Below are 14,186 nucleotides of genomic sequence, written 5' to 3'. Positions count from 1 at the left end.
AGGAAAGCGCCTTGCCCAAGGGCGCAACACGGTGGTGGGACGGGGACTCGAACCAACGCACGTCGAACAAGCTCTCAGATTATGAGCCCAAGGCCGAGCCACCGTGTCCATTTATTTGGTAAACCTACTCATTGTGAAAATTAAACTTCCTGATTGTATTGTAACTTGAGACTTGTTTATTTGTCGATGAAATCTGAAGCAAATGTTGATTAATATAACAGAAACACTGAAAAAATCCGAAAAAATATTATGTTTACTGTTAAATACAATACACTGTGCATAATATCCTTTCTAATACTACTTACAGCATATAGCATAGGACACCAACTGTCCACATATCTGTGTTGAAGCCTACATCACCACCACTTAGTACTTCCGGGGAAGAATAGTCTGTTGACCTATACACGAGCTTTGTCCTCTCATCTGGGTCAAGTTTGGTGGCAAGACCCATATCAATGATCTTTAGTGTGTCACCTCTCTTTGTTTCGTAAAGTACTGATTGTGGCTGTGAAAGATAAATATCGAATTTGGTTAACCTAATTGTCAATGTAAAACGTTTTTAGTTATAGCAATTTCAGAGGGATGAATACAACTCACAAGTGATACACTATAAAAGAGGAAAATCTCTCACATTAAAACCAACAACAGGAGCAAATTTTGACAATCAGGCTTAATGGCCGTCTATCGCAACTGACTGGTAACATGTTATTTCATGATGGGAACACACGAATGCCCCATCACTCTTATTTACTCAATTCTGAGTGTGTAGAGAAAATAGAAATGTATTGTTGTATAACACGTTTTGCGGAATACCAAGGCATTTCTTTCTTAAAATAAGTACTTTTTTATGGGAATATCATCTTTAAAGTCCTGTAACTCAAAAACATGCCTGGCGACTTGTTGCGGTTTTTTTGGAGCTGGTCACATATTAGGTACTGCTATTATTGTCGTTTCTTTCTGCAAATTCTAATATCATAATAGACATTTATTTTAAGCTGCGTGTCGTTAACTGTATTTACAGTACCGGTAAAACAAAACAGTTTAGACAGCGAAAGTGCTAAGTAAATAACCACTTGATGAAGCACAAGTGCAATTTATTGAGGACGAGTGGGATGAAGTATAGTCGGAAACATTTGAATGACATTTGAATTGTTTATATAAAGTTTAATAACGTGGCTGTAATATTTGTTATTATAAAGGGTAGCTTTTAAGGACGGAAGAGTTTCAGTTTACATTATGAGTTCTATCGGATGCAACCGGGACGCTTTAGGAGAGACACAAGTGCGGCTATATAATGGTAAGCATCTGAGGACCTGACAGTTTTATGTAGCTTCTTTAAGAACGAAAAACTCGAGCTAGGCTATATTAACCAAATTCAATTATTCCGTGGATGCCTACCGATCAGGGTACGAATTTGGCCGTTGCCGGTCAGAAGGATAACGTCATAGACACGGTGGCTAAGGCACTGACATCCCCAATAGAAGTTTAAAGTTTGGTCTAAATATCTTAAATTGAAATTTTTCGTGCGCTTCGTGCACAATTGGTCCATTTAAGTCAGCCCAAAACATGTTCTCCCCATATATTTATGCTTCTTTTTAGGTCTTGTTGCAGTTTGACCAGCTTTACTTGTTTTGTAAAGAATCCAACCAACTCGAGTAGTAAAAATTGAGCTTGTGTATTATAGTTGTACCGTACTATTGATAACAGACTTACTATGTTGTACTGTGAACACATTATAAGCTATAGATACTCTAGCAATGTTGATATATTGAATAATGTATGGTATGATTTACAGATTATTACTTAACAATATGCAGTTTGTTCGTTAATTTGATGCAATAATGGGGAATACTATTCCTTGCACAATTGATTGATACACAATGATCCCTTAAAGTCTTACAAATATGACGACAATATACGCTGAAATAGAAACACAATCGCAAGGGAGTTAAAACTACAATCCCATTATCATATCATATGACTTTGTAACGTAAGATTAAGCTTGCTCCTACCGAAAGATGTTAAGGCAGAAAAAAGGAAGCTGTTTCGTAGGCCGCGCGTTTCATTTTGAAGTAATTGTACTGCATTTGGGTATTTTATGTGAAAAATCATGAACAATTGCTAAAAACAAGACAGAGAAACATTTTAAAACTTATCCTCCAGTGCCGCATAAACTTACTATATATTTTCGCAAAACGAATGTACTACTATTATATGCAAATGAAGACACATTTTAGTATATATAAATCCTGACTTTAAAAAACCCCACCTCATATTGCATTTTGGTTTCAGGATGTCTGCAGGAAACAAACTTCACTAATGCTCCAAACTATAACGTGTCTCATTCATTAATAACAACGCATCGAAGCAGCATTGACGGTCGATCCAAAGATCGAACAAATTTGGTTGCAAAGGGGGTCTTTTTAAGATATGTTAACTCTCATGGTTGCCAACTTTTGTGTTGAGTTGGGGGCCGGGTTCTGGAGCCAGTATACAGACAATATGATCGCAAGTGGCCAGGGCCTTCAGTCATGCCTGAGGCGGCAGATTGCTCAGGAAGTGAACTCAATCTGATATTCACCATACACAGCGGCGCTTTTGGTCTAGGTAAAAAGCGCTATATGAATTGAAAAGGTATAGACTTGCTTCGGGCAATACCGCCAAGCAAAATATTGAAACGATTCACAAATTGTAAAAGACAGCCCCGAGAATAATCTCAAACCTAAGCATAGTGCATTATACCAACCCCTACTATTTCATGTTAATTAAATACGAAAAATGATGCTGCCAGAGAAATTCGCCTTTAAAAGGGGGTACTGTTGAGTATGTGATTTTAAAGTATTGACATTGCTGGCACACACACAATTATATTTGATGTCATCCCGTCATATAGAGTGCATCAGTGAAAGAAAACTAAGAGGATTCACCAGACATGCTCCCGACTTTTGCCTAGGGACTTGTAATTCACCGCACAGATCTAGCTGAGTAGTATAGTTGAAAATTAAAAAGATACTGTTGCATACATACATGTACAACGTTAAACTTTTCGAGTACCGCATTACGAAAGGTCAGGACTACAATTAATCAACATTGTAAACAAGAATCGTTAGCGTGGAGGGTGAAGATATTTGAACAGAACAAATCTAAAAGTGATACATTACGAGGAACAGGTTGTTTTGATCTCATGGCAACGAATTGTACGAAATTGTATCACTGAGTTCATCTTTACTTATGATGTGTATGGTATGGATTGGATTCACCTGTTTCTTGGCATCTACGTTGTGAATCACTGCTGACGACAAGGAGACATTTTACTATAATATACCTCCGAGATAAGATAACTATGTTTTTTGTGGGTATTGTAAATACTGCATTTCGGATGAGATTGAATTCAGCATTTCATATTCTACCAATGGAATACTGTATGACGGCACACATGTACTAAGGATTATGTATTGTGATTTCTATTTATTCGCTGATATATGTTAGACGTTTACTCATATATCAGATGCCGTTTAAAGGGGCGATTATCTGTCTGGATTTGCAACTTAAATCTCTTAAAAGGAACGCTACTTGTGTTCATAACATACCTGGAAACCTACCAAAACAATTTCATTGTGAGAAAAAGGATTTTCATAATTATGTTTGACATTGAAGTGATTCTTAAAACATCTATCTGGATATGTATAGCACTAGTGTCGCTACCACTGAATATAATTTGTTTAATTGTTCTACGCCGTACAAGACGGGTCGAAAATGTAGCAAAGATTTTCCTGGTTTCTCTGACTGTTGCAGACATATTATTCTGTATTTTTCGAATTATCCCGGCAATCGGGATATCAGCTTTAAAATCATGGCCGTATGGAGATACATTTTGTCTTATTCAAGGTATTATTATACACCCATCTATGTTCGCGATGTTCTTATCACTATTAGCAGTCAATGTGGAGCGGTATATTGCGATAGCTTATCCGCTCCGATATCCCGTAATTGTAAGCGAAAACGGCGCGCGAATAACTGTCGTCTGCTTCTGGGCAGGAAGTGTTGTAATTTTGATGTTAACCTTTGTTGAATCACCTTGGCAACCATTCCCAGACAATGTTGCACAAGTATGTTTTCTTTGGAAATATTATTCCACTGTTTCTCTCCATTTACATATGTTTTACATATTTTATATACCGTTTGCAATAACTATAGCCATATTTGTTTTATTTGCCATGATGCTTGTGATTGCACATAAACATTCCAAGAAAATTATAGCAATCCAAGTGCATGGAAATGGTCCAAGACACGGGAGACATCGGGATACACGTACAGCTACGACGTTTTTCTTGATGGCGATGTCTCAGGCTATTGCGAACCTCCCATGGCTGATTGTAATATGTATCGGTGATGTTCCTGAAGTTGTGATTTTTATTGCGGAGGTTTTGTTCGCTTCCTCAGGATGGTGGGACGTCGTTGTGTATTATGTAAGAAACAGAGCTTTCAGAGAGTCAGCTCAAAAACTTTTCAAAAGGGTGTAAAACTTGTAACTTTTTGATCTGTATATTTAAAGCGACATCCAGAGAATTGTCACTCCCATACGATACTGTTTCCCACACTTGTTTCAATTATCAATTTAATACACATGTGTAGAATGTTTAGTTTAGTTATGTATTAGTAACTAACCCCTACAATGTGTAAGCTAGAAACTGTATTTTCACGTCAGCAGAGGCAAATATGTTTCCAGCTCCAACAAAACCCGGAACAAGTCGCCATGCATGTTGTTGAGTTATAGGCCTTTAAAGATGACATTCCCATGAAAAATAATCAAATTTTGGAATTCTTAATTTCATGGTATTTGACCTTGGGACTAAGTGGACTTTCAAATCCTTGAAAGTACTTATTAAAATAAGGTTTGTTTAATCAATAATTGACAGTTGAACTATTATAATCTCTACTCAATCCTGTGTAAGGCAGGACATTAATTAGCCCATTACTCAGAACAGCAAATGGGCAAAAATATCAAGGGATCATTTACAAACTATCCATATCTTGAAAAGTATTGATGCTACGTATATACTTTTGGTATCATTTTTAAGCTTATTGTTAGTGCTTACATTTTTATTCAAATCATGAAATGTTAAAAATGCGACTTGTTCCTGGTTTTAATTGTCAGAACGGGTCACATATGTGACTGGACGCGGCGAATCAGCCGTAAAGTCGGGCCAGTCAATTTTGTTTTATCTCGTGTTTAGAAAATATATACCATAAGCTTTAAAATGGTATATCATTTGACTTCAAACGATATCCAAAAGCGGGGTTATGATTTGTTGAACTCTGTTCCTTCGACAAAATTGTATTTTTTATCGGTTCTTTATGTGTCTCTTTTTCTACATTTCTGGTAATAAATATCCAACAGTCATAATTGGCGGTCATTTCAAATCATCCCCAAGTCAACGAGGTTCAGAAATATCCTCTCATTGTTCATTGTTGATTATGCATACCTAGACAAAATACAATGCTTTGTTATCTACCACTTGAACAGGATTTAGCCAAAGCAAACAAAGACAAGAACTATTCTATAGAAATAGGTAGAAGCTTATTATCCTTTTCAGCAGATAAGATACTTGTCGCAACGAATTGATACACCTATGAATACGACCTTCACATACATTTTACACTTTAACTCAGAATACAATTTGCCGAGTTTACGGCTGATTCGCCGCGTCCACTCACATATTATCAACTTTAAAATAAAAACATCGGTCACGAAAAGGAATACCATAGAAATTGGTAATCGTCAACTGGTGGCGCACTAAATAGAAATTTATTTTTTCAGAACATTGATCTCTCAGATTTCTCCATATTCCTGCTTCATATTTTATCGATATATCGAAAAAAAATGGTGCAAGTGTATTCTTCCGATTTATCAACCGTTTAAACCGATTTGTTTTGGTTATCAACAGATCGTTGTGGTATAATCATATTATGTTAAATTCTTTGTTATATTCATAGTGGTATTACGTGCGAAAAATGACTTTCCTTGCAATTTGGAATAAAAAAGGAATATTTCGTGATAATACGTCACGCTGACGCGCACATCGTTAGTGACCATCTGTATTTCACACGATGAACTAGCTCAGAGTAGTTTAGCTGAGGACTAAAAAGTTATACGTTTATGTACAACCTGAAAATATTCGAGTACCTCATCACAAAAGGTCAAGACGGTGATTTGTCAACATTGTAAGCAAGAATCGTCAGCGTAAAGTTGTTTGAACAGAGCAAATCTAAAAGTGATACATTACAAGGAGAATGCTAGTTTCATCTCCTGGCAACCAATTTTATGAACTTGTACGACCGAGTTCCACTTTTCATATTCTATGTATGAATTTTACGTCATTGTTTTCGTCTTTGCATCTCCGTTGTGAACTACTGTTGACGACAAGAAGAAATTGAAATATAGGTAGGAGATAAGATAATTGTGTTTCAGTTTGCAAGGTAAATACTGCGCTTCAGATTTGACTTCAGCATTTGTAATATTTTACTATTAAAATGGAGTACAGTGTGACTGATGCCGACAAGACGACATATAATATCAGTCGGAGATAAGAGAATTGTGTTTCGTGTTACCCGGAAATACTGCAATTAAGATTGAATACGACCGAGTTCCACTTTTCATTTGTTATAGCATACTAATGGATACTGAATGTCTGAACACATTTACGAAGGATATGTATTTATCCATCGCTAATGCAAGTCGCACATTAGACATGATTTCTTCACCTGGATATTGTACAACTTACAAATCTGTGTAACTGCTTTTAGAGGAAAGCCAGCTGTGGTCAAAACATACTTGGAAAGCTACCGAAAACATTGCTTGATTTACGCGCAAAGCAAAGTCATGAATTCTGACATTGAAGCGATTCTTAAAACTGTTATCTGGACATTTATAGCACTAGTATCGCTACCATTGAATATAATTTGTTTAATTGTTCTACGCCGCACAAGACGGGTCGAAGATGTAGCAAAGATTTTCTTGGTTTCTCTGACTGTTGCGGATATATTATTCTGTATTTTTCGAACCGTACCGGCAATCGGGATATCAGCTTTAAAAAGATGGCCGTATGGAGACACATTTTGTGTTATTCAAGGAATTATTATACACCCATCTATGTTTGCTATGTTCCTATCCCTATTAGCAGTCAACGTGGAGCGGTATATTGCGATTGCTTATCCGCTGCGATATCCCGTAATTGTAAGCGTAAAAGGCGCGCGAATAACAGTTGTCTGTTTATGGTCGGTAAGTGTCTTAATTTTGATGCTAACTTGGACTGAGTCGCCATGGCAGCCAGTCCCAGACACTGCTGCACAAGTATGTTTTCTTTGGGAATATTACTCCACAATATCTCTCCATTTACATATGTTCTATATATTTTATATACCGTTTGTAATAACAGCAGCAATATTTATTTTATTTGCCATGATGCTTGTCATTGCACATAAACATTCCAAGAGAATTATAGCTATCCAAGTGCATGGAAATGGTCCTGGACACGGAAGACATCGTGATACACGTACAGCTACGACTTTTTTCTTGATGGCGATGTCGCAGGCTATTGCGAACCTCCCGTGGCTGATTGTAATATGTATCGGGGATGTTTCTGATATTGTAATTTTTATTGTGGAGGTCTTTTATGCCTCCTCAGGATGGTGGGACGTCGTTGTGTATTATGTACGAAACAGGGCTTTCAGAGAGTCAGCTCGTAAACTCTTCACTGGGGTGTGACAATTGTAAACTTGTGATCAGTATATTTAAAGCAATATTATAACAATTAATAGCCGTCTCTCACGTGACCAATCGACTTAATCAGTCACCTGAGTATGTCCAATGGTTTCGGACGAAACGTCGTGTCAACGAAACGTAAGTTCCAGTATTTCTGTATTTTTTTAAACATCGTAACAACTTCAGGATGGATATTATTTTATCACTCATACATAAATTCTAGACAGTTCATTGGTTGATTGCAATTTATCATATTTACCATCAGCCGCTCCGTGTAATAGTTCTTACAAGAGAGATTGCGATTCCCAAACGTAGCATCGAACGTACGTGGAATGTATTCAAAATCCCGTCACAGGAGAGTGATTTTGAATAGATTCCACGTACGTTCGATACGTACGTTTGGAAATCGCAAACTTTTTAATATCATAGTCCAGACGTGCGTTGACTCACCGATGCATTTATGGGATGGACCCTAAAATATGAAGTATGCCACGACATGGAAAACATGGAGTTATGTTAATAAAAAAAATGCTTTTTCTACCTTATAGTATTTTTAAGTAATACACACTATGTATGAGTGAAGTATTACAAATACCAAGTGTCTTAAATTCATGTAGAGGTCTAAATATAATCACTCGGTGAAAGACGTATGGTGCCATGGAATAATTCATATTTCACCTCGTGGTTATATTTCGACCATCACACTCATAGATACAGGTAATATTTCTATATAGTAAGCTCTATTATGATATCTTGTAAACAAGAATATAGTATGGAATTCTTTTAAGAATTAGGTATTAAAGTTAGGTATTCAATACTGTTCTCAGTTAAAACTGAGAACAGTATTGAATATCTAACTTTCTTCGTTATTGTGCAATTTGCAGTGTGTAGTTAAACGGTCGCTAACTTATTTCGTTACTTTACCGTGTGTAGTTGATTTTTTGTTGTTAATAAGTGTTACGTTAATACGTTTTACAAAAGTCTTGTTGTTTCAGCCCTCTTTACAACATAACTCAAGAACCTCAGGACCTACAAAGTATTAAGTGATATTTGAATTCTTCTACACACTCGCTATGAAATGATCGATCAATGCAATGTTTGTCAAAGCTCTGTACCATTCGCAAGATGCTGTGAACTACCAAATAGCAACAGTTTAAAACAGTTGCCAACCTTAAGTCAATTCAATAGTGAAAACATGATGCATTTGAGCCTTTTGTTTGGACTGTCACGGTGGAAACTGAATCTTGATGTTAATTGTCTTATCCTTATTGCGGCAGGTTCCAACGTCCATGTTTGCTTTCGTTTAAGACATGATTGATATATTTAATTGTTTACATGATCGGTTGCCTTCGCAAAATTACTTAAAAGAATGATTTATCATTCGTTAAAAATCGTGATTTTACGGATAACCTGCTTATATCGTTTGTAAGAGTTAAGTGCAATGTATTTCAAAGTTCACCCACGCTATACTTAGGATTCTTAAAACTCTAAAACTTTATTTCGCAAGTAATCTACTTTCTAAATGTAAAAGAGTGAGTGAAAAACTCACTCCCCAAAAGAGTGATTCACCTATAAGACCACACAAAAAAGGAGTTAAATGAAGGATAACTCTAAAATTGCGTTGTCCTTCATTTAACTCCTTGAACGAGTTGAAATTCACTCTTTTAGAGTGGTTTTCACTCTTGTTTGAGTGGTTTTAATGTTAAAAACACATTTCACTTATTTTAGTGGTCTTATAAGTGAACCACTCTTTTGGAGTAGAGTTTTTTACTCTTTTACATTTAGAGAGTAATGAAATCAATATTATAATAGTTACAATTGTGCAAACATTTCTTTTATATGTAGGTTCAGTACCACTATTATTCCCTATAACACAGTTTTTAAAGGAAAAAAAAGGTAATTTCAAGCAAGATTTTCTTGTACATGGAACTCCCTCCTTTTTGGGACAATACACAAACACACCGGCTGGGTGAGTAAATCGATGTGCAGCGGATGAATTTTAAAGAACCATTCATCAAAACTGCAAAATAATGATAGAAAACATGTCATTTCTGCATGTTATATTGATATTTCTACATTTGGCTATACAGCTTGGTATTTTTAACCAAAGAAAATAGTCCTTACCCTTTTCAAGCACTGACCAGCTCTAAATAGTGCTATTTAACCATAACTTGTTCATGAACTAAAAATTTGCTCTACAGAACTTAAGCAACGCTCGTTTTATTAATAAAAAGCAGTTGAAAGCTGTTATGATATCTTTACTACATGCGCGTGTTTACATGTATTAGTTTGTCAGCTAATCGATTGTACTAAAAATGGCTAACAATTTTGCTATTATAAATAAAAATACAACGCACATTTTTTTTTAATTCTGATGCTTTTGATTTTTTCATTTTAAAGCGCTTACCCAGAATCCAGTGTACATAATCCTCATTGGCAGTGGAAATAATTGGATAAAGAATAAATTTCTTTTGATGAATTTGACAGTAAATTGTTAACTTCATTTGTAGGGAATGACCTTCTTTTGTATTGAACTTAATCTGCTTCTCCTTATTCTTTCGCACATAGACTAGCATGTGTATTGGAGCAATATGGTGGCGCGAGCTATAAAGAGCCCGGCCAACATCATGGTGAAACTACATGTAGCTTCTGTTTTGATGTCTATTGGGGTTTAGAAGGCTTGTGTCTTGCGCGCATCAAACACATCATTTTCTTGCGCCAATATCCTTCTGTTCAAAAGGATATCGATGCACGATGCATACCCGTTACGGCTAGTGTAAATTATAGTGAGCAAGTTTTCAGACAAAAGTTCTGACCTGGCAGACATTGAGCACTATATACACCTCTAAAAATAGACACATTTTTTGTTTAATATGTTAAATACTTAACACAGTTTCTTGAAAAATTGGATTTGATGAAGAAAGTGATTCAAATTGGCATTTTACCGCTCTTAATTTTCCACGTCTAAAAAGGGTCATGTGTTCATCTTTTGTAGTTATTTGTCAGGTGTAGAAATTATGAGGTATTTTTAGGTTACATGTTTAACGAGGGCTTGTGAATTTTTGCTTTAAAACGTCCGATGTTTATGATTTTGGTACAAATGGCTAGTGACGGGTCTTCGTTTCTTTCTATTGATACCAAAAAAGGTACAAATAACGCTAGATTAACGTGACAATGACGTCATAAGAGACCGAAACCATCTCGTCAATCGCCCATATAAAAACGATTTCAGCTAAATATCATAAAAATGCTTAAGGGGGTACTACACCCCTCAATAAATATGTGACTATTTTTGCATTTTTCTCAAAAAATAATAACACACTGGTAACAAAAGTTATGTATATTATTGGGGCAAGGAATTTAGTACAGGGGTGTTGTACCCCCTTAACATAATATAGAATGTTTCATGCACATAATTTGCTTAGGTTTCAAAAAGCTTCTTACCCCCGATGGCACGTACCCCCTTTCTTAGACTAAGGTTAAATATGATAATTTTCTTGCACCAAATCTGAAGCTACCTCATTAAATCCGCGTCATAAGATCTCATTGTAATTGTTAACGCTGACCTAATTATCGATTGTCGTGACATCAGACATACAGGATATGCCTGATCATAGAGCGTTTTTCTGAGTTGCATTCTGGGAAGACAAAACCTCGTTTGACGACAAAATAAGAACGTGACGTTACTTCAAGGTATACCTGTCAGAACCAATATATTTCTCCTTTTTTCTCTTTGATTAGTTTACTATTTTGATACGTGTCCTGTCGAAACCTTATCATGGAGTAATCTTAACCCTGACTTAAGCCTATATCCCGAGCACTAATCCTCATGAACTAATCTTGATATAAAATGTCCTAAACCCTAACTTGAACCTTTTTCGGACTAATGACCCCTCAGATTAGTAGGCTGTTCCCAGTAGTCTCAGGCTATTAGTTTGTCGTTGCACCTCCTCCATCCTCTTATTATTTGTAGTTTTGATACATATTTGGTGTGTTTAATGGGTTTTTGATGGTAAACAAATCAAGTTTGAACTTTGAACTTTATGTGATTTGCGCATGTAGCCTTGTATAACAGAATATCACAACAATTAGCTTTAAACTTGCTTTACATGCATCATTTAACACCCTAAGCGAGTCATCATTGATTTTACGACGGATTCGTAACTGACGCGTTGTTAATATAAAGCCAGGAATCATAATAATTATAGCACTTTGTCAATCAACATCGATAATATTTGCACGCAGCTAGAATCAGTTCGACAGATTTGGAAATGTAACGATGACGATAGAACATCTCAATATTGAAATTCATAGCATACATATCTACTTGGAAACACCGACGCCAGTACTTCATAGTACGCGTTACATGTCGATTTGATAATTTCGTTCCCGTTGACAACTTGTAGATTATGCTATAACATATTGAGAGAAGATTCCACGACCAGGATTAACGCAATTTACCAAAGTTCAACAAGTATGCAGCACATATTTTATGCTTTTGGATGGGCTCTCGTTGCAGCCTGCTCAATACCATTGAATATCCTCTGCCTTGTCGTTCTCAAACGCGCCAAGAACATCGAATCGGTAACAAAGATATTTTTGTATTCTCTTACGATATCTGACCTCATTTTCTGTGTATTTCGCGTAGTGCCTGCTATCTTTATCACTGCTACTGGACATGTTCTACTTGGTGATATCTTTTGTACAATACAAAGCTTTCTATACGAAATTAGTGTTGTGGCGTTGTATCCAATTTTGCTTGCAGTGAATGTAGAACGCTACATATGTATCACATATCCGTTGAAATATCGTCTAATTGTTACAAAAAGCAGAGCTAAGTTGGTTGTAATGTGTGTATGGATTATCAGCATTATTGCAAGTGTCTATGCGGGATTTAATGTTGATTGGAAAGCAACATTTATTGAAAAAATAGCTATCTGTTCGCTTATATATTCAGTGGATTATAGCTTCACATCGATTATTTCATATTTACAGATGCTTATGATAGTCATAATTATGGCTTTATTTTTAAGAATATACATAAAAGCTAGAAAATATGCAAGACAATCGTTTGCCCTTCAAGATCATGTAGCACGCCATGTGAGGAAAAATACTAAAGCAGCAGTAACATTTTTTCTGATGGCCTTTACGTTCTTGCTCGCCAATATACCATGGATCGTCATATTAATTTTGGCTAAGTTTAAGAAAACACCACCAGATTTCGTCAGTTTTCTCAGTGAAATTGCATTCGGATTAGCGGGGATTGGAGACGTCATTGTATATTATTTTAGAAATAGATCATTTAAAAAGACAACTAAGGAAGTGTTGAAAGGACCGTCACAAGCTTGTCGCTCCTAGTTATAAATTTCAGGTTATTAAAGACACGCGACATAAACTAGAAAATCGTAGACTTGCATTAAATTCTATGCTATTTCAACATTTGAAGTTGGGCCGACATCCTGAAACGTGAAGGCACTTGATGACATAATTACATCTGACAGACGATAGAAAACAAAATAAGAATTTTTAATAAAGTTCTACTACCTTTAATATAGCCTACCAATGACTCTGGTAAGCGTGTGGATCCTTCATTATATTGGAATCAACGGGAGAACATACCAGCTTTATATATTTTTGATACGATTTGTACCAAAGATCTCCAAAGTAAGTTTAAAACTTTAAACTGGTACAGTGTCTGTGATTTAACGCCTTTGTTTCACAACCACTAAGGTTAAAAATATTGGTTTGTTTTATCGTAGCCTCTTCGAGAAGTATTTAATTATATTCGTACTTGCTCAAGTAGCATTCAATGGGAATTTTGTTACGCAATTGTATAGTGTTCTTTTTTATGTGCTTTTTAAAAGTGCATAAAATAACGGACATAATGAGAGAGAAGACACATGAGATAGAAGACAAGCTAAGGTAAGATAACCCGAGAATTCAGGTAGCGCAGTGCTCTGAAATCTCTACCGTTGTAAGCGGGCTCAATTCCCGCTGCTTCCTGATTTGTTCGCTCTCTCGATTTCTTATATGTCAGTTTGCCGAGCTTCATAAAGTAATTGATAAACGGATGTTTCATTTTCTCTGTTGTACGTTCATAGCGTGGCTCAATCTAATAAGGATAATAACATTGTGATATTTTTAAATTCCAGATTAATGTTGACTTGTGCTTTGGATCCTTGGAACTGTTACGCTTGATTGCAACTGTAATGTTCCTGTCAGACTTTCCTGTCGCTTGTCGCTACGGCAAGCAGCATGACGTATCAGCCAATGACAAGCCTTGATTCTGTCTGCAATGTGCGTGCGTCACGCGGCGGCTCAGTGGCATGATAGTATGAAACCAGCATAATGGGTGCAATGGTTAAGTCATGCTACGCGTAAACGCAGTAAAATCGCTTCAGGACTAGGAGAACGTTGCTTT

General features: G+C 36.2%; 1 protein-coding gene and 1 pseudogene across 1 annotated transcript; one reads left to right on the top strand and one right to left on the bottom strand.

The window, feature by feature from the left end:
• Positions 1–14,186, bottom strand: part of LOC140163065 (twitchin-like) — a 213,033-nt pseudogene that overhangs the window by 34,056 nt on the left and 164,791 nt on the right.
• Positions 7,129–7,768, top strand: LOC140163283 (uncharacterized). The gene has a single exon (XM_072186681.1). It carries the CDS (start codon positions 7,154–7,156, stop codon positions 7,766–7,768), a length of 615 nt encoding a protein of 204 aa, XP_072042782.1. The 5' UTR covers positions 7,129–7,153.

Source organism: Amphiura filiformis, chromosome 10, assembly GCF_039555335.1.
Source record: "Amphiura filiformis chromosome 10, Afil_fr2py, whole genome shotgun sequence".
Classification (NCBI taxonomy): domain Eukaryota; kingdom Metazoa; phylum Echinodermata; class Ophiuroidea; order Amphilepidida; family Amphiuridae; genus Amphiura; species Amphiura filiformis.
This window is presented reverse-complemented; position numbering and strand designations above follow the sequence as displayed.